This window comes from Triturus cristatus, chromosome 7 (genome assembly GCF_964204655.1).
Source record: "Triturus cristatus chromosome 7, aTriCri1.1, whole genome shotgun sequence".
NCBI lineage: Eukaryota > Metazoa > Chordata > Amphibia > Caudata > Salamandridae > Triturus > Triturus cristatus.
This window is the reverse complement of record NC_140590.1, coordinates 1,191,035,895-1,191,058,838: the sequence shown is the minus strand read 5'-3', so window position 1 is coordinate 1,191,058,838 and position 22,944 is coordinate 1,191,035,895. Positions and strand designations below refer to the sequence as shown.

Genomic DNA, 22,944 nt, shown 5'->3' with positions numbered 1-22,944 from the left:
CATTGGCTCAATTCTTGTCTGCCTTAGACCAAGGAGACTGGATGGTAGAGTTGGACCTGCAGGATGCCTAGTTTCACATTCCCATCCCACAGGCATTACCTACGGTCCAAGGTAGGCCACAAGCGCTTTCAGTTTACCGTGCTTCCCTTCGGCCTTACCAGTGCCCCTCGGGTGTTCACCAAGGTGATGTCGGTGGTTGCGGCTCAGCTGCACAGGTTAGAGGTTTCAGTCTTCCCCATCCCTCGACAACTGGCTGTTGAAGGCGTCCTCACCTGACTCCTTCTCAGACCCTCCCCTTCATCGGAGATGTTCTGGACACAGTGCAGTTTCGGGCTTATCCGCCTGAGGAGCGAGACCAGGATATTCAGGTTATGATTCCCATATTTCAGCCTCTATCTTGGATTTCAGTGAAGTTGTCTCTGAGGCTGTTGGGCCTCCTGCATCCTGTTGTTAAGACACGCGAGATGGCGTACGCGGGCTCTGCAGTGGGACTTGAAGTTCCAATGGGCACAGCATCCGGGAAATCTCACGACTTGGTTCAGATCTCGGAAGGAACTGCGAAGTAGATGCAGTGGTGGTTAGCGAACTGAGATTGGGTCAAAGGCAGACCTCTCTCCCTTCCCCAACCGGATTTCACAATCGTGACGGATGCGTCACTTTTGGGATGGGGCGGCCACTTGGGAGAGAAGGAGATCAGGGGTCACTGGTCTCCAGAGGAGACGGGGCTCCACATAAACGTGTTGGAACTCCGAGCGATTTGCTTGGCATTGAAAGCATTTCTTCCCTCTGTCAAGGGGAAGTTGTTGCAGGTGTTCACGGACAACACCACCGCCATGTGGTACTGCAACAAGAAGGCGGGGTAGGGTCATGGACCCTTTGTCGAGAGGCCCTGTGTCTCTTGACATGGCTGAAACATCAGAGCATAGCCCAGGTGGTTCAACACCTGGCAGGTTCTCTGAATGCCAGAGCAGCCGATCTCAGCCGTCGATGCCTAGCGGATCACGAATGGTATCTCCAGTTGGAGGTGGCGCAAGGTCTCTTTCAGCAGTGGGGAGAACCTTAGTTAGATTTGTTCACCCGCGAAGAGAACGTGCAATATCAGCAGTACTGCACGCTGGAGTTTCCAAGGTAGCTATTGCTCAGCGATGCGTTTCGTTGCGAGTGGAGCTCAGGCCTGTTGTGTGCCTTTCCGCCCATACCACTCCTTCCCAGGGTTCCCAAGAAGATCAGGAGCGCCCGGGCTCAAGTCATCCTTGTGGTGCCGGACTGGGCAAGGAGAGTCTGGTATCCAGCGCTTCTGAGCATGAGTGTTGATCCTCCGATCAGGCTGCCCCTTCTAGAGGATCTAATGTCGCAGCAGCAGCTTTTGAGTATACTGTGTGATTTAAAATGGGCTGGTTCTGGATGCGGATGGCAAAATATATATTTCCGGTTTACTCCATTATTGTGCTTTGCACATTGCTTTCCTGATTAAGATAAAAAGACTGCCCCGATTTATGTGGCACCGATCGAAAATTATGCTTTGCACCTGGTACTTTATGTTGTAATGTCTGTCCTTATAATGGTCTGTTTAAATTTCTGTGTGCTGAATATTTGTAACTATCATGCCTGTTTGTTAAGGTTTTAACTAACCGTACAATAAAATTGACTATGACAGTAACACTAATTGCCCCTCAAGTACCAGGTGCGAACGTTAAGGTAGGCTGTCTAAACAGTTAATTTGCTAGATTCAATAAATACAGAACATCAGTGTTCAGGTATGTGGCCCGACATATCTTCACTGCATACGTTTTTAAAAATAGAGCATAAACGAGGGCAGAGTGCAAATAGATAATTTATTAGTAAAAACATCCTTAGTATACCTCGAGTGAGGAGATGCAAACCAGTTGTGAGAGCAGCAGCAAGGCAGCTTAAAAAACATAGAAAGATAAATGTCTAAACAAGCAAAGAAACAATATCGAGCCATGCTTTAAGGCAGAAAAAAGAAAATATATAGAAATCCAAAGGACTCCTCTATTCTCATTGCTGGGATAAAATGATCAGGCAAAATTCTGGGAATATGCCAATACTCTAAACAAACCATTTAATCAAGGGAGCGCAGTTACAGTGACGCATTGGAACACTTACGTGCAAGGCCTGTACGTGGGCAACTCGACTCAAGGCGCACACAGGATAATATTAAATACAACTACAGAGGAGGAATCATTTATTACAGCAGCTAAAGAAGCCATTACAGTCAATCATAGAAGATGGAGCACCATGGTCATATGCCCTTCCAGGCTCATTATTTAAAGCAGACATTGAGTTCTGGACTAAGTGGTTTACTCCGCTTTATACTTCATCATTTACCAAGACACTGGTACCAGAATCATGGAGAGGATCCATTAGCCATCCAATATACAAGAAAGGTGACAGTTCTGATCCAGCTAACTATGGTTTGATTGTTCTGCTGCACATGGAAGCAAAGGCCGATACCACTGTTGAACTTGAGGAATGAGCTAAAGAGGAAAAACTAATACCTTTCTACCAGATAGGAATTAGGGAAAAATCTTCAACACTGGATAATATTGAAGCCCCATGATACATGATACATAGCTCAAGACTGCCCCCCAGACCACCATTGATCGCCTACTTTGTGGACTATTTCACCACTTTTGACATCGTAATCTATTGTGGTCAAAGCTCAAGAGCTGGGGTGTCTCACAATCTTTACTCAGAGCAATAGTTTCCTTATTCTCCGACAATTGGGTAAGAGTTAAGGTGTGAGTCGGTGAGAAAGTGACCAAACAAAGTGACACAAATCAAGGCCTGAAACAGGGCTGCATCTTGGCCCAGATTTGATTTTTAATCTCTATACGATGGACATGGGAAGTGCACTATAAAAAAATAAAATGGCATTCCACATAGACTTTGCACTCACACAATCCAACATATTCAGTATGCAGATGATCTGGTTATTCTTGATCAAACTAAAATAAGAATAGAATGCACTTTGGATAAACTGCACAAATATAACTTCGATAATAAACTTCAGATAAGCGCAGGTAAAACCAAGGTGCTGATATTTGGAAAATCAAATAATAAGCCCATTCAATACTGGAATGTAGGTCAGTTAAAGATAGGATATGTTGCAACATACAACTACTTGGGCATATGGTTGTCAGCAACTGGCACATCGATTATTCACAGGAAAAACATGGAAACAAGGATAGTAATCCAACTTTCACACTTTGTAAGCTCAACTCACAGTCCTATACAGCCCATCAGCAGAAGCAATACTTAGTGTAACAAAAGGCAAGGTTATTCCTACTGTCTCATTTGGTCATCTGGTATTTCCTTCAAAACCCTCTCAACTTATGGATAAAATTCAGTGTACACCTTACAGGTGTATTTTCTATCTACCACAGTACACTGTTCAGGCACAATATGACTAGAATTTAGACTTTTAAGACAGGATTTGGAATGTGAGTCATTCTGTATTAAATATAATCATCAAGTCATGAACGCTCAACCTGATACACTTAAGATGAAAATTCAAGTTATTTTTATTTAAGAGAACAATCCCTGGTCAAATTATCTGGCTGCAGCCGTTTAAGGCTTAAGCTTCATTCTGGCTTCCTGTTTTCCACATGTGGCACTGAAATCCATAGTAACAAAGCACGTGCAACGCTTATACAGGGAAGTGGATTTAACCAAAATACAAACCAGGTCCTGGTTCAAACTGATCTGACAAAATTGCCAGAGCTGCTTTGGGTTCCCAGCCCGGCCCTAAACAGATGCAGCAATACCTTAAAAAAAATAAAAATTCTGAGCAGTAAAAGTAGAAACCAAATCCTGTGTGCTAGGTTCATGGTCCTGCCAATTAAAGAGTATAGAGCAACGTGGAAAAAAAGACGCTCTGATAACGAGGGCTGCAGATTCCGCAACTACGTAAGGAAATCAATAGCACACATTGTAGCTGCCCAGAGTTTTCAACTCCTCACCATGCTCTACACAGGCAAAAGTTTTTAAGAAATGCAATTACAACTTGCAGAGGTGCAGTTGCATTCTGCTTCACAACAAACAATACCACGAAACGTGCACAGTTTGGAAAATGTATCAATATTGTAAATACCAAAATGAAATCAGAATTTCCTCACACAGTTTTAAAACCACTTCACGAATGGCCACCAATAATCTAAAGAACTGTTGAAGATTATTAGCAATACTGTTTTAACTGACAGGGAGGAGCCTAGCGCTTGACCAAGATGGCCGCGTGAGCTCTGAGCTCCCGAGACCCTCGCGCCCTCCGTCGACTATCCTGTCTCTAATCCTGTCTGTATGCATGGCATCGTGTAGATGACCTATCAGGGAGGCGATTGATGCTACCCGCGGTCGGATCGCCCACCGGGAACCGGAGTTATGCATGGCGGAAGATTGCGGCCTATCTCCGAGGGATGCCAGGGGCTAGAGTTGGCAGGATGCCCGACTTCTAGTTGAACAACAACGGCCAGGCGAGGTGTGAACTGTCGGATGGAGGTCCCCGTCCTTTCACTTTCGCTTTCTCTCCCTTTGTCTGCCCTGCCCCTGGAGAGCTCTTGGTGGCTTTATTATCCTTTGGACGCTCTACATGCTACTCTGGCGGCCCACTGCAGAACTGATCACTCCTGATTCCTCTCGTTGAGAGAGGGCCGTCTTATCTGAACCGACCTGCTTGGTACCAACCATGTCGGGCAAAGCAGAGGTGGATCGGCTGAAGCCTAAGTCTACCAGGCGGGGAGCCTATACTCAAGTCAATAATATGGACCGCTATGCTCTGCAGAAGGGATCACCGAGTGGGTCGAGCCAGTCGCCGGACACCCAGAAAGCGGCTTCGCCCTTGGCCCCGGAGCTCTCGCTGCAGGATGTCATGGGCGCGCTCGAAGGGATGCAGACTTCGATTGGGAGACAGTATGATGCCCTGGCGCATAAGGTGGATGCCATCTTGGTGGATGTTAACCTGATCCGTGCGGACTTGGGCAAAACGAATGAACGGGTTAAAACCCTGGACCTCAAGACCACGGGCCTCGCCGATGATGTCACGGAACTGCAGACCGAGGTTCGTAAGCTGAGGACCGAGAGTGATCTCGCCGCCCGCCAGCTGGAGGACTTTGAGAGCCGGGCCAGGCGCAACAACGTGCGCGTTATCGGGGTCCCGGAGTCCTCGGATGAGGCTTCGGTTGACCTGCTCGTCGAGGACTTGGTGCTTAACCATCTGCAGCCTAAGGGTCTTGGGAAGTTCTTTGCGGTTGAAAGGGCCCATAGAGTGCCGGGTGGGAGGCCCAAGGTGGGAGCTCCACCGAGGCCGATTGTCGCCCGGCTCTTTCATTTTCGAGATCGGGACGCTATCCTGCAAGCATCGAGGGTGACGGGCCCGGTCCCCTTCCAGAACGCGTCGGTGAATTTCTATCCGGACTTCACCCAGCAGGTGCAGAGGCAGAGACAGGGCTTTCTGGGGGTGAAGAGGCGACTTCGGGAGAGGGATCTGAAGTATGCCATGCTCTTCCCTGCCAGATTACGTGTGGTGTACGAAGATCGGACATTCTTCTTTGAGTCTCCTGCCATGGCCGATGAATGGCTGGACGCTTTGCCCCGGCGGCGGACGGGAGAGGACACTGCCGCGGATGGGGACAGTGGCCGGGATGGGCAAGGCTGATTTTTTCGGAGCCGGTCTGACTCGATTTGACATTATTTGATGACTTGAATAGAGTGCAGTAAATGCGGAGGGTTGCGGGAGGACGAGGGGAGCTCTTTCCTCCCTTAGGGTGCTTTTTGTAGATTTTGGGTTTGGTAGGGCGACAGGCACACTGCAAGTTGGGGGGGCTTTGTAAGCTGCAGCAGGGGTGCAGGGTGGGGGGGATGGTTGGGATTTTGGGGTTGTTGTTGGGGGGTTTGTTTCTGCAAGGCGTAGTGATCATCTTCGGTATTGTCCCATGGTGTCTCTTCGGGGGGGGGGGGGGTGGGCCTCTTTCTGTTTGGGGATGGGGGGTAGAGGTTTAAGTGTTATTAGCTGGAATGTTAATGGTTTGGGGGATCGCATTAAGCGCGGGATAGTTTTGCAACACTTGAAACGGTCAATGCCAGATGTTGCCCTACTGCAGGAGACACACCTTATAGGTAACACGTGCTATGCTCTTAATAGGAAGGGATATAAATTCATAGCTCATTCGGGATTTTCCTCCGGGTCCAGGGGTGTGGGCATCCTAGTCAGTGCCTCGCTACCATTGGAGGTGTACTCCACCGTTGTTGACGATAGGGGGAGGTTTGTGGCGGTGGCGGGGAGGTGGGAAGGTAGAACTTTGGTTTTAGTTTCGGTTTATGTCCCTCCAGCCCTGCAGGCCTCCACGTTTGTAGATCTGGGTAGGGCCTTGCTGGATCTCCCGGGGGTATGTTAGTGGTAGGGGGGGACTTCAATGCTGTCGGCTCTGGGCTGCTGGATAGGTACCCGCCCAGAGACACAGGGGGGGCTCAGAAGTGGCTTCCAGACTTCCTAGACACAATCGGCCTGATAGACTGCTGGAGGCTCCGGCACCCCACACAGCGTCAATACACCTTCCACTCCGGGGCGCATGGCAGCCTTTCTAGGATTGACTACCTGCTCACTTTGGCTGTGCACGCCCCTTTGGTGTCTGAGGCCAGGCACATGGCGCGTGGCATATCGGACCATTCGCCAGTGTGGATCAGGCTGGATGTCGGCCGAGAGGGAGGGGGAAGGGTGGCTCCTATTAACCCCTGGTACTTTCGAGATTCCAAGATGCGCAGCGCACTGGTGAAGACAGTTGATAATTTTTTCAAGGATAATCAGGGGTCCGTGGACTCGGCAGTGTCGCTCTGGGAAGCATTTAAGACCGTGCTGCGAGGGGAGGCCCTCTCACTTGTAGTGGCGGCCAAGCGGCGGAGAGATGGCGAGGTTATGCAGGTGGAGGAGGAGATCGTGGCTTTGGAGGGAGCGCTAGAGGAGGAGGTAACAGCGGCCTCACTGCATGAGCTGAGCTTGAAGCAAGCCGAGTATAAGGACCTTGTGACAAATGCCGCTAAGATCCTCAGTAGGGAACAGCAGGGCCGCCTGTATGATGTTGGTGACAAGGCCGGGAAGCTCCTAGCTTGGCTGGATAAAACAGAACGGGTTAATAGAGTAGTGACGGAGCTGACGGGAGAGGGGGGAGAGGTGATTGTGGAACCTGAGGGGATTGTCCAGTGTTTCTCGGACTATTTCCGTAAGGTCTATGCCTCAGTGTCGGATAGGCCGCCCGAGGACTCGCGTGACCTCTTGCGGGATATCGCTCTGCCCTGTCTTTCTGATGTAGATAGAGATGATCTTGATGGCGACATAACGGTCGATGAGGTGGCGGGAGCTATTCGTGCGCTGAACTCGGGCAAGGCCTCGGGCCCGAATGGCTTGCCGATTGACCTGTATAAACTGTTCCCGGATAGGGTAGCCCCTCACCTGCGCGCCATGTTCGTGGAGGCGCGGGGGAGTGGGACCCTCCCGTTGGACCAGAGGCTGGCGACAATTGATGTGATACATAAAGATGGTAAACCCCGAGATAAGTGTGCCTCATATAGGCCCATATCACTCCTCAACGCCGAGCCGAAGATCCTGGCGGGCCGATTGGTCAGGGTACTTGGAGACTTGATTCACCCTGATCAATCCGGTTTTATTCCGCTTCGCAACACCGCGTTGAACCTTCGGCGCCTTCATGGTGTGATCGCCAGGGCTGGCACGCTGCGAGAACCGGCTATTGTGGCGTCTCTTGATGCCACGATGGCCTTCGATACGGTGGAATGGGAGTATTTGTGGGCTGTGCTAGCCAAGTTCGGCTTTGGCCCTGGTTTTGTGAGCTGGGTGAGGTTGCTGTATGAGGGACCCCTTGCGAGTGTGGTGGTAAATGCCCGGGCATCGACTCCGTTCCGGCTTGGGAGGGGGACTCGGCAGGGCTGCCCCCTGTCGCCTCTGTTGTTCGCCCTTGCTCTTGAACCGCTGGCGGCGTGGATACGCTGGCACCCGGATATACGTGGCCTTCGGTGGTCGCCCGAACACGAGGACCGCATTTCGCTATATGCTGATGACATCTTGTTGTATCTTGCCTCGCCCAAGAACTCACTCATAGTGGTCTGTGACGTTCTTACATCCTTCGGTAGGAATTCGGGTCTCGTCATCAACTGGAGTAAATCGTATTTATACGTCCTGAGTGGTGAGGTTCCGCTGGTCCCGCGAACTTGTTCGATCCAGATTGCTCAGCAGGGCTTCGTGTATCTGGGGATCTTTATCTCCATGGACCCCGCTTTGCGGTATGAGAGAAACCTGCTCCCCCCCCTGGCGCGCCTGCGGCGGGATGTTGAGGGCTGGCGGAGGCTGCCGCTCTCCCTCGTCGGGCGCGCTGCCTTGTTCAAAATGATGTCCCTTCCTCGGTTCCTCTACGCATTGCAAAATACTCTAGATTGGGTGCCGGCCAAGTACTTTCGGGAGGTCGAAAGCCTCCAACGGACGTTGTTGTGGGATGGGCGGCCGCGGATAGCGATTGCTAAATTGACGCTTCCATGGTATGACGGGGGTATCACGCTTCCAGACATCCGACGCTATTATTGGGCCACCCAGTTGTCCGCGATTAACCATGGTTTCTATGGCCCGGCCCTCAGCCCTGGTTATGCCATGGACAGATGGTTGTTGCGCGGTGGGAACTATCTTAGGGCGTTGTACTCGCGGTCCCTCTACTCATCCCTCACGGGGCCCACTGGGGTGGCGGTGCGTGTATGGAAGATGGCGACTGACTCTTTGGGCTGGAAGGATAGGCTCACCCTAGCTGCCCCGTTGTTTGAATCTGAAAGGTTGGGTAGGCTTTGGCATACGAAAGGGTTTGATAAATGGGACTTGATCGGCATCTCCAGGGTTGGAGATATGCTGATTAAGGGTAGGGTGAAGTCCTTTGAAGAGTTGCAGAAGGAGTATGAGTTGGGGGCGTCTGAGTTTTTCCGATATGTTCAGGTGCGTCATGCCCTGCGGTCAGTCCTCGTGGAGGGTGAGAAGGTGCCTGAGTCCTCTCCTTTGGAGGACCGGATCCTTGATGGCCATATGCTGGAGAGCACGATCTCGCTCATCTACAAGAAACTGATAAATGTTCGGGCTGATATGCTACTGGGGCTGCGGGACCAGTGGACTAGGGACGGACTCGAGTTGGATGATGAGGACTGGCAGTCTGCTGTTTCCTCTCCTAAGGAGGTTGCGATCCCGTCGCGTCTGAGGCTGGTGCAGCTCAAGATCCTGCATCGAGTGTATGTGACGGGGCCGCGACTGGTTCATATGGGATTCTCTGAGGAAGGCCTATGTAGGAGGGGATGCGGTATGGTGGGTACTTTCCTACATATCATCTGGGAATGTGGTGTCATCACGGAATTTTGGAGGCGAGTTCATGCGGTGATGGGGGAGGTGACGGGCATTGCTATGCAGCCGGAAGCGCGGTGTTGTCTCCTGAATGTCTGGGGGCCCACTGATCATGATGAGGCACAGACCCAGTGGGTGACCCTGGGTAACATGGTTGCTAAGAGGGACATCGCGCGCTTGTGGGGTTCCGGGGGGCCCCCCACGTTAACTGCGTGGAAAGAAAATATGGACTGGAGTATGCTCAGGGAGAAGACAGTATATTGCGCCAGAGGCCGCCCTCGGAAGTGGCATGCCATCTGGGGGCGGTGGAATCAATACAGGGGGGGAATATGTCTTGCCCCTGATCTGGATCCCCCCGAGGAACAGCTTTCTTCTTGACCTTCTTTCCAGCTCAGTATGCAGATGTGATGGTTAATTGACTTCTTGGGCCTCTGCTTTTCCCCCTTTTTCCTCTTATCATAGTACTGTGACTGTTAGACGATTGGGGTCCGGCTCCCCCTGAGGGGCTCTCACCGTGGGCATTCAGTGTTGTTGCCTTGCTGGGGTTTGTTGTGTGTTTGTAATTATTAAAAATGGAACCTTCTCACTGCTCCTTCAATGCACTGTGGACGATTCTTTGTACTCTCCTATCGAAGCTGCCGAACCTCCGGGTTGTCGGCTGAATAGCTGTGTCCAGATTCTTGAAGAAATAAAGGTTTTTAAAAAAAAAAAAAATACTGTTTTAACTAATGAAACATTTTAATTTAAACCTGCTTTTTATTGTTTTGGAAATGGACATATTGTATTGCATACAATTATTATATGGATTGTAACTTATCAGGTCAATTAATTATTCATTCATTCATTCACAGTTGATAAACCATATAAAAATTTTCGCAAAGATAAAATAGTGATTAAAACTGTACTTTTATAAAATTCAGTTTTATTAGTTGCTTAAAGAAAGGACAAGCATAAAGTAACATGTTATAAACCTCATAGTATAAGGATACATATTTCACTTGCACAACTGTGTCACATTCATAACGTCTGCAAAAAACTAACCTCCCTAGAGTCACTGCAAAGGATGCAAGTCGCGTCTGGGTCCCATAATCACGAGCACCCAAGGCGGTCACGTCATATGTTAACTTGGCAGCCAGGTTACTGTGGGTCACCATCTACCTCTGGGATAATGCTATTGTCACTGTCCATTGGTTGTACATGACTTGGAAGGTAGCGTCGCAGCAGGGTCCATATGTCCCAGGTCTAGATTTAATAGGCTTTAGTACCCAATATGCTTTTAATTGTTTCTGGCTGTATACTGCATCGTAGAGCCAATCTGTCAACTTTAGTGCTGCTTCTCTTCCCAATCTCATGGTTATCCTTCATCGCCATGACCAAAGTGAGTGATAGCACTGTACCTGTGATGACCGAGATATTCTTCACCCAGTTCCTGCCAGTATTCCTGTATTACGGGCACTGCCACCATCACCCACATATTTTAAAAAGTGGTGCTCCACATAGGCCTATTTTATGAAGCTTCTGGAGCGTATGGGAATTCCTGTTTAGGAATGTGAAGTGTATTAGTCTCTGTTCATATTAAGGAGATAGTTTGCCTGTCTGAGTGCAGCAGTATTCCCATAGCACATCTGTGAATGTAATGTGTAACTCCTCTCAATCAATCAAACATTTGTAGATTGCACTACATACCCGTGAGGGTCTCAAGGCGCTGGGGGGGGGGGGGGAGGGGGGCACTATTGATCAAACAGCCAGGTCTTGAGTAGCCTCCTGAAGGTCAGCAGGTCTTGGGTCTGTCGTAGGCTCAGGGGGAGGGTGTTCCAGGTCTTGGCGGTGAGGTGGGAGAAGGATCTCCCGCCGGTGGTTGTTCTTCGGATGCGCGGGACGGTGGCAAGTGCGAGGTCGGCGGAGCGGAGCTGGTGGTTGAGGATGTAGAAGGAAAGTCGTCTGTTGAGGTAGGCTGGGCCGGTCTTGTGGAGTGCCTTGTGTGCGTGAATGATATCCTCATGTTGACGGGGAGCCAGTACATATTTCTCAGGTGGGGGTTGATGTGGCCGTGGCGTGGTACGTCGAGGATCAGTCGTGCCGAGGCATTTTGGATGTGTTGCAGTCGCTTGATGAGCTTGGTCGGGGCTCCCCTGTAGAGGGCGTTTGCGTAGACGAGTCTACTGCTGACGAGGGCCTGGGTGACTGTTCTTCTATCTGTCGGGATCCACCTGTAGATCTTGCGGAGCATGCAGAGGGTGTTGAAGCAGGATGAGGAGACGGCGTTGACTTGGTTGGTCATGGAGAGCATTGAGTCGAGGATTCTTCCCAGGTTGTGTGCGCGGTCGGTGTGTGTCAGGGCTGCCCCCAGTGTCGTCGGCCACCAGGAGTCGTCCCAGGCTGAAGGGTTGGTGCCGAGGATGAGGACCTCCGTTTTGTCCGCGTTCAACTTCAGTTGGCTGATCTTCATCCAGTCGGCGACGGCTTTCATTCCTTCATGGAGGTTGGCTTTGGTGGTGATGGGGTCCTTGGTGAGGGAGAGGATCAGTTGAGTGTCGTCGGCGTAGGAGATTATGTTGAGGTCGTTCTGTCGGGCGACGTGTGCGAGCGGGGCCATGTAAATGTTGAGATTCCTGGGGTACGCCGCAGATGATCTCGGAGGCTTCGGATCGGAATGGGGGGAGGCGGACGCTCTGGGTCTGCCGGAGAGGAAGGAGGCGGTCCATACCAGAGCCTTGTCTCGGATCCCTACGGTGTGGAGGCGTGCGCATAGTGTGCGGTGGCAGATGGTGTTGAAGGCGGCGGCGAGTTCCAGGAGGATGAGGGCTGCGGTCTCACCGTTGTCCAGCAGGGTCCTGATGTCGGTGGCGGCGATGAGGGCGGTCTCTGTGCTGTGGTTGCTGCGGAACCCTGACTGGGAAGGGTCCAGGATTCTGTTTTCTTCGAAGTATCGGGTTAGCTGTCTGTTGACGATCTTCTCGATGACCTTGGCCAGGAACGGGAGCAGAGAGATGGGCCGGAATTTCGTGAGGTCTCTAGGGTCTGCCTTGGGTTTCTTGAGTAGGGCGTTGATCTCGGTGTGTTTCCAGCTCTCTGGAAAGGTCGCGGTCTCGAGGGAGAGATCGATGACGTTGCGCAGGTGGGGTGCGATGGACCTGCTGGCTTTGTTGAAGATGTGGTGCGGGAATGGGTGTAACGGGGAGCCTGAGTGGATTGTGCTCATGGTCTTGATGGTGTCATCGATGCTCACGCTGGCCCAGGCTAGCAGGGGGTCGTGGTCAATGGTGTGCGAAGAGTCTGTTGTGTTGCTGTCTGTTGGGGGCTGTCTGGGTGTTGAACCTGTCGTGGATGTCTGCTATCTTGCGGTGGAAAAAAGCGGCGAGGGAGTCGCACAGAGCTTGCGACGGTGGCATGTCGTTGATGTTGGAGCTGGGGTTGGAGAGTTCCTTCACGATGTTGAAGAGCTCTTTGCTATTGTGTGCGTTGTTGTCGAGGCTGTCTTTGAAGGAGGTCCTCTTGGCAGTCCTGATGAGGTGATGGTGTTTGCGGATGGCGTCCTTGTGGGCTGCGTGGCTGTCTGAAGTCTGTTCGCTGTGCCATTTCTTCTCTAGTTTCTGGCAGGCTCGCTTGGAGGCTAGGAGTTCTAGGGTGAACCAGCTGGCGCTCTTGCTGGTGTCTCTTCCCATTAAAGCCTAGATTTTGGTTGCCCTCCCCTCGTGCACGTATTTCTGGATCGCCACAATTCCGTGAGGTGGTTGATTGTAATAATTTTAAGTATTTGCTTTTCCACCTGATGGTGGAGTCCCCTGCTATCACTAGATCTATCTGTTGCTGGGTGAAGGATTACATTGGAGTCTCTACCACAAGTAAGTGCACTGATGCTAATATTTGGTATTTTGAGCCACAGCTCACTGAAGAAGGAGGGGCTGTCAATGTTAAGACCACAAATGCAGACAGTAATGGTGGCCTGTGTATATAAGTGTATGCAATATTATGTTTCACCCTCCCGTATCTGTTGAGTGGAGTGGACGAACTGGCAGCATCTCACCTCACGAGAATGGCTACTCCTCTGACGTATGACGAGTATGTGGCTGAGTACTTGTGCTTGATCCACTTTGCATGAATCCTAGATTCTGTTTGTTTGGTGCGGTGCTTCTCTTGCAAAAGGCTATATCTAATTCATGTTGCTGTGGATCACTGACGAAATATCGAGAAGGAGAATATCGACTTGCCAAAATATTGAGGAAAAAATATCGAATCCCTATCTCCAAACAGGTAAGTACAAAAACATAGAATCCAAAATATCGTTGTAAAAAATATAGTTGGTCAAAATATCGCATTTTTTAAATGTCTTAAAAGTAATGTAAAATTAATGAAATAATACATATAATTAACTAAAACATACTTAAAAATACTTAAATAACTTTAAAATTAATAAATAATGTAAGTTAAAAAAAAATATATTACATATAACTTAACGTAATAATTAAAATTATTCAATATTTTTTGCGTAGGATAGCAGGCGGGTAAAAAATACTATTCCCACTCCAGAGAGTGCAATAATAGGGAAAGCATTGGATAGCGGGAGGGCAAAATTTACTATTCCCACTCCAGTGAGTGCAACAGTAGGGACAACGTCAGATGGCGTAGGGGTAAAAACTACTATTCCCACTCCAAAGAGTGCAACAGTAGGGAAAGCGTTGGATAGCGGGAGGGTAAAATTTACTATTCCCACTCCAGTGAGTGCAACAGTAGGGAAAGCGTTGGATAGCGGGAGGGTAAAAATTACTATTCCCACTCCAGAGAGTGCAACAGTAGGGAAAGCGTTGGATAGCGTAGGGGAAAAAATTATTATTCCCACTCCAGTGAGAGCAATAGTAGGGAAAGCGTTGGATAGCGTAGGGGTAAAAATTACTATTCTCACTCCAGTGAGTGCAATAGTAGGGAAAATAATAATTTAACATTTTATTAAAAATAAATTCATTATTAATACCAAAAAAAGTATTAAAATGAATTACCAATCACACAATATTTAATAATTAATTATAAATACCAGTATATTTGTTTAATTAATTACCTATTAATAATTAACAACCAATTAATTTTCAATACCAAAAATAAATAAATACAAATACCTCTTAATAATTAATTAATAATAAATTAATTATCAACATACAAAAAAATATTTCAATAATTATTTACAATTAAATTACTTCCCACCATATTCCCCTATAAACCCACAACCCGCTATAAGTAATAAATTAATACAATCAACATAATCAATTAAACAATTAATACAAATTAATTACCAATCAATACAAATTATTTACCAATTAATAATTAATCAACAACCAATTACTTTTCAATACCAATCAATAATTACTTAACAATTTAATCACTTCCCAGCCTATTCCCCTATAAACCCACAACCCGCTTCAGAAGTAAAACGCTAAATTTAATTAAAATTAATTAATAATTCATAAAAATTATTATTTAATGTACTATAATTAAATTACTTCCCACCCTAATCCCCTATAAACCCACAACCCGCTACGGAATTAAATAGCACAAAATTTAAATAACATAAAATTCATTACTTTCAAAATATTCAAACATACATTCCAAAATGTATACATACTTTTAACACATATACTAACACTTACAACACTATAAAAAAAAATCGATATTTTTAACAACTATATTATGACTGTCGATATTACTTACTTCTATATTATGTAAATCGATATTTCTTACCCGATTTTCGATATTCTTCACCGCTATATTTTGGCAATTCGATATTCTGTCCATTCTATATTTAAAACTCGATATTCTGTCTAGTCGATATGTTTTTTTCTCGATATTATGTCTGTTTAGCGTTGCTGTAAATATACCCATACCTGCCTCGTTTTACAGTAGTCCTAGAAGCCTCTGACCAACTTCGTCATTACCTTAATATCTCTTATTGCCTTGATGTGGCATGCATCCCATAGGCACTGCAGTGTTTTTATATAGTAGGGTGTTGCATGCATGTATCTGGCGCTTCAGTCCACAGGTGCCAGTGACAACATCTCTACGCCCCACAGAGTGGCTTTCGTTTTCCCGTGACTAGCACTTCTCCTTTATCTCACCCACTCTGGCCACCCCAACTTACTCTGTCGACCACAGCTTTACATTTACATTAATACAACTACAAATAGCGGAAACGAAATGCCCTACACATCGACCATTTTGCATGCCCATCCTGAACATGGGACATTCCTCTTCAACCTAACAAAGGTGGGACTTAACTGTTTTTGGAAGGGGACCAGAGGCCTTACACCTAATCCTCAGGTGGGACTGGTGGCCAGGCGTAAATTTTTGTGTGCAGTTTGGATTGTGGGGCCTCTCTTCAAAATATATGTTTTATACCAGTGTGAAGCTGGGTGTTGGGCGGTCCATTTTTATTATCTGATGCATTGGGATAGCTGGGAGAACTGCCTTTACCACAGCACTTTTTTACAATAAAAAGCAATTAAAACGCATTTTTTACATCATAATTACTTTTACCACACAAGTCTTTAACACGCAAGTGTTTACAACGCATGTGGTGAGTAGTTTATATAATTTAAAAGGGGGGTTTTGGGGGTCTTCCTTCTAAAATATAAAATGTTAAAATATTAGCAAACCTGTAAACGACATAAATGTAATTTGTTAAATACAAATATATATATATATATATATAACATTAAGAATTAATGTGTAACTATTGAACAGTAGGTGGCAGTGTTAGACTATGACTGGATTTTATACGAACAGTAAGCGTGGTAAAAGAATGCCTGGAAGGGGATTGCGTGGTGAATGTATTTCAAATGAGAGTGAATGTGTGGTAGTGGTATGCGTTGTAAAATATGCGTAGTAAAATCCTGCGTGGTGAATGAATGTGTGGTAATGTCATACAACCCTTACTCTGCCTGTGCAGTGCAGACTCTCTGCCTGTGCAGTGCAGACTCTCTGCCTGTGCACTGGAGACTGTCTGTGCTCTTCAGACTCTCTGCCGGTTGTATGACATTCACTGCACAGGCAGAGAGTCTGCAGTGCACAGACAGGCTCCCTCAGAGCCCAATAAGAACAGTCCTTCATGACGTAGCAGCATTGGGTAGCAACTTTTGTTTCCCGTTGTTGTGACGCCCCTCCAGTCAATAACAGAATTCTGATTAGGTTATTAGAACTAAAGGTTTCCAGGATATACATTGCACCTCTGTGCTGATTAGTAGAATCTTGTGTTAGGCGTTAAATCATAACAATGTGTGGCAAAAGCAGGGTCACACGCCTCCGGCACAGATGGCCTTGAAATGTTAACTCTAGACATTCTAATTTAAGGATTTTGTTTCTTCCCCCTCTAAATACTGAACATGTACTCCTAGTCCTCTGTAATTTCTTACTATCTTTACCCCCTACCCATTGCTCTAGGGTTCGCCGATGCCTCAGGACGACTCTTGATGGAGGGTTCCAAGGCCCAAAAGAAGATGCCTGCATCCGAGGAGGATGATGATCCGGAGACCTGGGAGGTTGTTTCTTGGGATGGCAAACAGGTAACACAATCTTGACGCTGCCTATAGCTATCCGAGTATCTCAACTTTACTGATCAACATTTCATTGTGCATGACTCGTGTCTCTAACTGACAAATGCCAGCTCTATGTTCACACACCATTCTCGCACCAGCCTAGCATTATATTTCGACCTTGACTAGGCTTTCTCCAGAGTTTGCACAAACTGAACTCTTCCTTTGATTGAGGCTTCACTCAAGGGTAGAGAATCCACTATTCCTCTGCATCGCGGGTGTAATGTTCATACCTGGATCAATAGACGGGTCACTTATTCAGTGAAAGTAGTTTTCAAAGAAAACAAGACAGTATGAGCTATTTATACCTAACATGGGACTGCTGCCTTTGCACCCAGACGCCTCACAGAATGTAGTAAAGCTCCTACTTCATGGACCGTTAACAATTTCTTTCTCCTCAGATCCATAACGGCTCCGTAACCGCTCTGCACATTTTGAACAATATGATCCTCACCGCATCCCTGGATCGTAATGTCAAGGTCTGGACCCACCCAAAACTTAAACAGGTACAGTCTCAAATGACCTACTTTCTGTGATCAAACTGCTTCATACGTGTTACAGTTGTGTGGAAACTTCCAATTGTAGCTGTCTGTGGATTGGAAAGGTGCAGTGAGGATAAGGTAGTACTTGTTCATTTTTTGCAACATATGTTTAATATTGATAAGGAGATTATAGACAGCTGAACAAACTATTTAAGATTTTCAAACCACAAATTCTCCCATCAGTATCTTGGGTGTAGTACTACAATGTCAATATTTTATCGTCCTGCAACAATATCAAGTGCAGAATATTGTCTATCGCTATATTTTCAAAGTAAGTATATTTTGTCAGGTACAGGTTTACTAGTCTTAGCTTCCTGTTTGTATACCTTGAAACTATATCTGTACTGTGGAGTTAAGAGTAGTAAATCTGCACTTACCTATATATATATGTAAATGTACCTTGACAATATAGGGCAGTTGGTATTCTGCACTTGATGGTCCTGCAGAAGGATCAGTAAAATCAATCCTTAGCACATGTTATGATTATAAACAACAGGTATGTACAGTATGTTAACACAGATAAACAATATATAAGTCAGAAATTAGTCTTTTCTTCTTGTCAGTAGTTCTTTAATTGTATATACTTCTCCTTAGTCAATCTGTTTCTGTCACCAGCCAACACGTGTTTCGTTGCGTGAGGGAATAGTTGTCCCGCAACTTTGTCAAGGCTATTTTCAGATTGAATGCAAAATTTAGTCGGCGGTGATATTTCCAAACCGCAGATGGTTTCAGTGTTCTAGGCGTTTCCTAAGTAAATTATTTGTCTTCTTCAGTTCGTGCTAGTTCTCCGTGGTGTGACGGTAAAATCTAGCGTCCGTGGTAGTCGCCCTGCAGAAGGATATTGTCATATTGGGGCATGCATCAGTATCTTGCACAATAGGTCTTGCTACACTGTTATACAAGCTCTTGTATGAGATACACATTACATTCCTACTTGTATCACAATTTCTAATCTAAAAATGAAAATATTGTGTAATTTCCAAAACTCCTTTGGGAGAATTTTAGACAAGACAAGTGTTCCTGTTCAACTAAAGAAACTTTGAAAATGGCATCCCTGTTTTCTCCCCCTAGACATTTAAGGTGGTGTTCACATGACCGTTCCTGCAGTATGTTTTTAATTGCTTCTGCTGAGAAGCTTACGGGTCTGTGCAGGTTTTAAGGCCCCTGCCCTGGCAATCCTGCACGAAATCACTGCGTATATTTACAAACAGTAAGGGCTATATCAGTAAATGTGTGCTTGCCTACTCTCAGGTCCTGTTCAGCCTAGGGTGGGAGTTTTATCAAAGCCTACCTGAGCACTTTACCCCGTAAGCAGTTCCTGGATCCTTAATTTGCTGTCACAGTACAGACAGATGCATTGTTTCCAATACTCTAGCATATGTCTAGAGTGGGCTTTGAATCTGCCCCTTGTTTACGATTCAACGTCTGTCTTGTCGATTCCGGTTTCCTGCGCCTAATTTAGTGGTTTTTCTACCTATTTGTGTGTTTGGGCTGAAAACAAAGGAATTTTTTATTCTTCTACTGTTTTAATTGAGTTGTAGCCTTATACTATTGACATTAGCGTACTGTTTTTCCTTTTGCATGTCTCCATAGCATTTGATTTTTAGTTGTCGGTAGGAGCTGATGGATCTTCCTCTTTCTATTCTTTTGTATGTCCTTACATTGTGACCCACTCCCGTGTAGGAGAGTAGGGTCTGCTTTCTATGTTCACCCCCACTTTTTGCTTTTGCTTTACTGGTTTTCGACTTAGATGTGGCTGTGGGCCTGCTAATCAGATCCACAGCCCTGCTGTTCTCTCTCTAAATTAATACTATGTACTTTAGGTGCATAACCCAATTGGATAGGATCACCTTATTGGCCCCTGTACAGTGTACCTTAGGTACCCAGGGCATAGGTGTACCCTAGGCCTACCAGGGGCTGCAGCATGTATTATGCCACCCCTGGCCTGGCCTTCCATTATGACACAACTGGCTGATCACTCAGCTGGGGCAAGGTTGTGTAATCACCCATTGCTTAGGTGTAGTATTCCTATACCTACCTTATATATAGACACATGTGTCCCTATCAGCCACTCCTATGGCAGGCCTTAACAATCCCGGAGGCAGAGTGCTTGGTAACATGTGAGATAGTGCTCTAGCATGAGCTGAGCCTGTCTGCAGCTTTCGGAACCATGTCCTTATAGCTGTTCTATGATATAGCCTACCATATACTCTTAAAGTGCCTTATAATCTTAAACGGTTATGGTAACTATGGTTTAGCTTTATCAAAACATGTCGTGTAAGGTGTCTAACACTTTGGAATAATACCCCCATCCCATTTCTGGTGATGAGGATATTATCCCTCCCTTCTAGAGGGAGAAGACATGTTGAAACCTACTTGCCTGGTTAAAGTTAACCAGAGCCCCAGCATCACAAAATGGATGCTGTTGCCACAGACACGTGTCTGACCTCCTGCAGCTGGGAGCCCTCCCAGCCAGGGAGGCCTGGACAATAGGTTTCCTGCTTGGGGAGGTGCTAGCACCTCCCCAGACAGACTTTAGTGTATTGGGGCAGGGAGGGCTGAAAGGATTTAGACATGCCTGGAGCACACAAGGTGTCCCATGCATAGTCCAGTTCAAACCGGTGCTGGGGCACTCCAGCCCCAGTCCTGGCGCGAAACTGGACAAAGGGAAGGGGGTGTAACCACCCCCCTCCCAGGTCCCACCCATAAGGCGTGACCTAGCAGGCAACCCAGCCCCCCAGATTAGTATAAGTGTGGTAGCTGGGCCCCAGGAGATTAGATTATCCTGAACCTGCAACTTGAACAGAAACTCTGGACCTTCGACATTCGACGAAAGAAGAAGACTGAAGAATCTCCCTTGTGGCCAAGGAGTGGCCACCCTGTGCGAACAGGCACCATCAAGAGACTTACCCTTTGCTTTGCTGAAGTTCTACGAGGGACCGACTGCAGAGCCCGACCAGAGCCTTGACTTCCAGACTTCTCCGACCCTGATACACATCCACAGCCGAGCTGAGATCCGTGGAGGCGACGAGACACATGGGACCGGCTACCTGGGAAAAGTGGCGAGTATCTTCCAGCGCAGCTTCTGAGGCATCCTCGAGGTTGTGCACCGGGGATTGAGAAGCCCCAAGCACCATCTGCACCGAAGATCAGCCCTCCACGAGTCCTGCGCGGGGCCCTTCTGCATTTTCCTGCATGCCGCGTCTGTCCGGTTGCTTGCCCGTTGGCTAGCGACCTTTGCGATGACACACCTTTAATTTTCCACTGCTGGTTTGGCTCCTCCAGACTGGCTCCTGCTCCTCTGCAAAAGAGAAGCACCCCAGACCTTCCTGGTCTGCACCAGAAGCAAGTCCTCCATTCTTCGTGGGTTCCGCTTGCCAAGGCTTGGTGAGTCCTAGTTCGACTTCGACGCCGCCGACAGCAAGAGCCTTCGTGGGACAGCTCGCCTCCTGGTCGTCCTCGACGTCTCCTGGTACCCGTGGCTGCTGCGACAAGCTTCACCTCTTCACCTGCAATCTCCCGACATCGCCTGGTTCCTTCCTGGTTCCACGTGGTCACTGGCTAGTGACCCAGACTCTGTCACTTCTGCTTGCAGGTATCCTTCCTTCTTGATCCCGGCCTTGGGATCCACCGGACACTCTTCACTGACTGCCTGTCAGCATCTTTCCTTCAGGCATCCATAGGAGTCGACGACTAAGCCCGACGCAAGTTCACACCTATGCACCCGCAGCCCGTGGGCTAGGTAACTTGGGTTCTCCGGTGCTCATCAGGGTATTGACTATCCTAGTGTCTCGTTTTCAAGTCTCGACTTCCTAGCTACTCCAGAAGTGTCCTAAATCTTATTAATTTTAAACTGTACTATTTCTATCGATTATACGCCTTACGCGTGAGTGTTTCCACTCTGCACCTGAATCCCGTGGGCCTCCCACTTCCTAACCTTGGGTAGTATAGTGTAGCCCCAGCGATTGCCTAGGCCTATCCTATTTCCGTGACAGTGGTCCTTATACCACTTACTTAGTATATGGTTTGCGTGGCCCCTAGGGCCTAGCTGTATTACTTACCTGTGTGACTTAATGTATGCTTAAATAAGACTGTGTTGTACTTACCTCGAATCTCATAAAGAGTGCTGAGGGTTTGACTAGAATAAATACACGTTATTTTATATATATATATCTGTTGTGGTGTCCTTTCATTTGGTATTCAAGGGATTACATGTGGTATGACAGCTGGCTTCACATGTTATTCAGAGTTTAGCCTAAGACTGCTCTTGTCCATGCTACCACTAGGATAGCTGGTCTATAAGGTTAACTTTACAACCAGTCACCATAAGGGTTGTTTGGACTGATAAAGGGTGTACACTAGAATTAGTGACATCATATATCAGGCCAACTTCTCACATCCCGCACCTTCCTTTTTCTCTTAAGTGTGGTCTTTATTGCTTTGAGTGTGCCTCTTGCTTTCCTTCTTCCTATAAATCCATCTAATTTTTTAGATCCGAAAGAGACACATTAGTGATAGATTCCCTACCTTAGAGTAGGTGGCTCCGCGTCAGTCACTGGGGTCGTAAGCGCCGAGAGGACGCCATGGAGAGCACGCACCCAGGCGCCACTCATGCGCGCCGACGTCAGTTCTTTCTTTTTCCGCGCCAGCAAGCGCAGATCCGGATTGAGCACGTACCTTAGTCACTTTTTGACTACTATTTTGAAACTTTTTGTCTCTTCTCTTTCTCCTGGTGCACGTAGGGATGCCCAGCTTTAAGTCCTGTGGGGCCTGCCGCCGGAATATGTCGGTGGCAGACCCCCACGATGTTTGCTTCTACTGTCTGGTGACTGTCCACGACTCCCGGGACTGCCGGGATTGTCGAGCCATGGCACCCAAGGTCTTGCCGGAGCGGCGTAGGAAGTTGCTGGAGGTCAGGCATTCGTCACGCCGCCGCTCCGGGTCCTGGGGCCTTTCCCAGGACCGCTCGCGGGACCGGAGCCGTTGCTCCTCAGGCTCCAAGTCTTCGCCTTTGGATTCTGGTAAGCGACGCCATAAAAAGAAGTAGTGTGTTTGCTCTTCGACGTCCCCCCGTCGCTCCCCGGAGGCGGACAAGGGGGACAGGGGCTTCGCCCCGGCAGCTCCCCTGGAGCCTGGGAGTCCCGCGGCCTACCCGCCATACCCGGGTCCGTCGGCGACTCCCGAACAGGTGCACAAATTCCTTGCTACCATGGATCGCGTTTTTAGGCCTCGGGCTCCCGCTGGCGTGCTGTCAGGCCCCGCGGTCCAGTATCCAGATCCTGTTGGCCCAGCGGCTCCACCACCGGCGCCACAGATCCTGCACCAGCGGCTCCGGCGCCACGAGGTACGGCGTTGCCGGCTCCTGCCCCGGCGCCGCCCTCGGCTCCACCCTCAGCACCACACTGGGTGCCATTTATTCCTC

General features: G+C 47.9%; 1 protein-coding gene across 3 annotated transcripts in view; it reads left to right on the top strand.

Annotated features, from left to right (window-relative positions):
* Nucleotides 1-22,944, top strand: part of TEP1 (telomerase associated protein 1) — a 1,383,286-nt gene that overhangs the window by 1,328,216 nt on the left and 32,126 nt on the right. For all 3 annotated transcript variants that reach the window (XR_014966740.1, XM_085618536.1, XM_085618535.1), the window contains exons 53-54: nt 16,829-16,950; nt 17,382-17,486. Coding sequence is in view for 2 of the 3 variants with exons in the window: in XM_085618536.1 (XP_085474662.1) it covers nt 16,829-16,950; nt 17,382-17,486 (227 nt within the window). In the remaining variant the exon portion in view is untranslated. The remainder of the gene's footprint in view (nt 1-16,828; nt 16,951-17,381; nt 17,487-22,944) is intronic.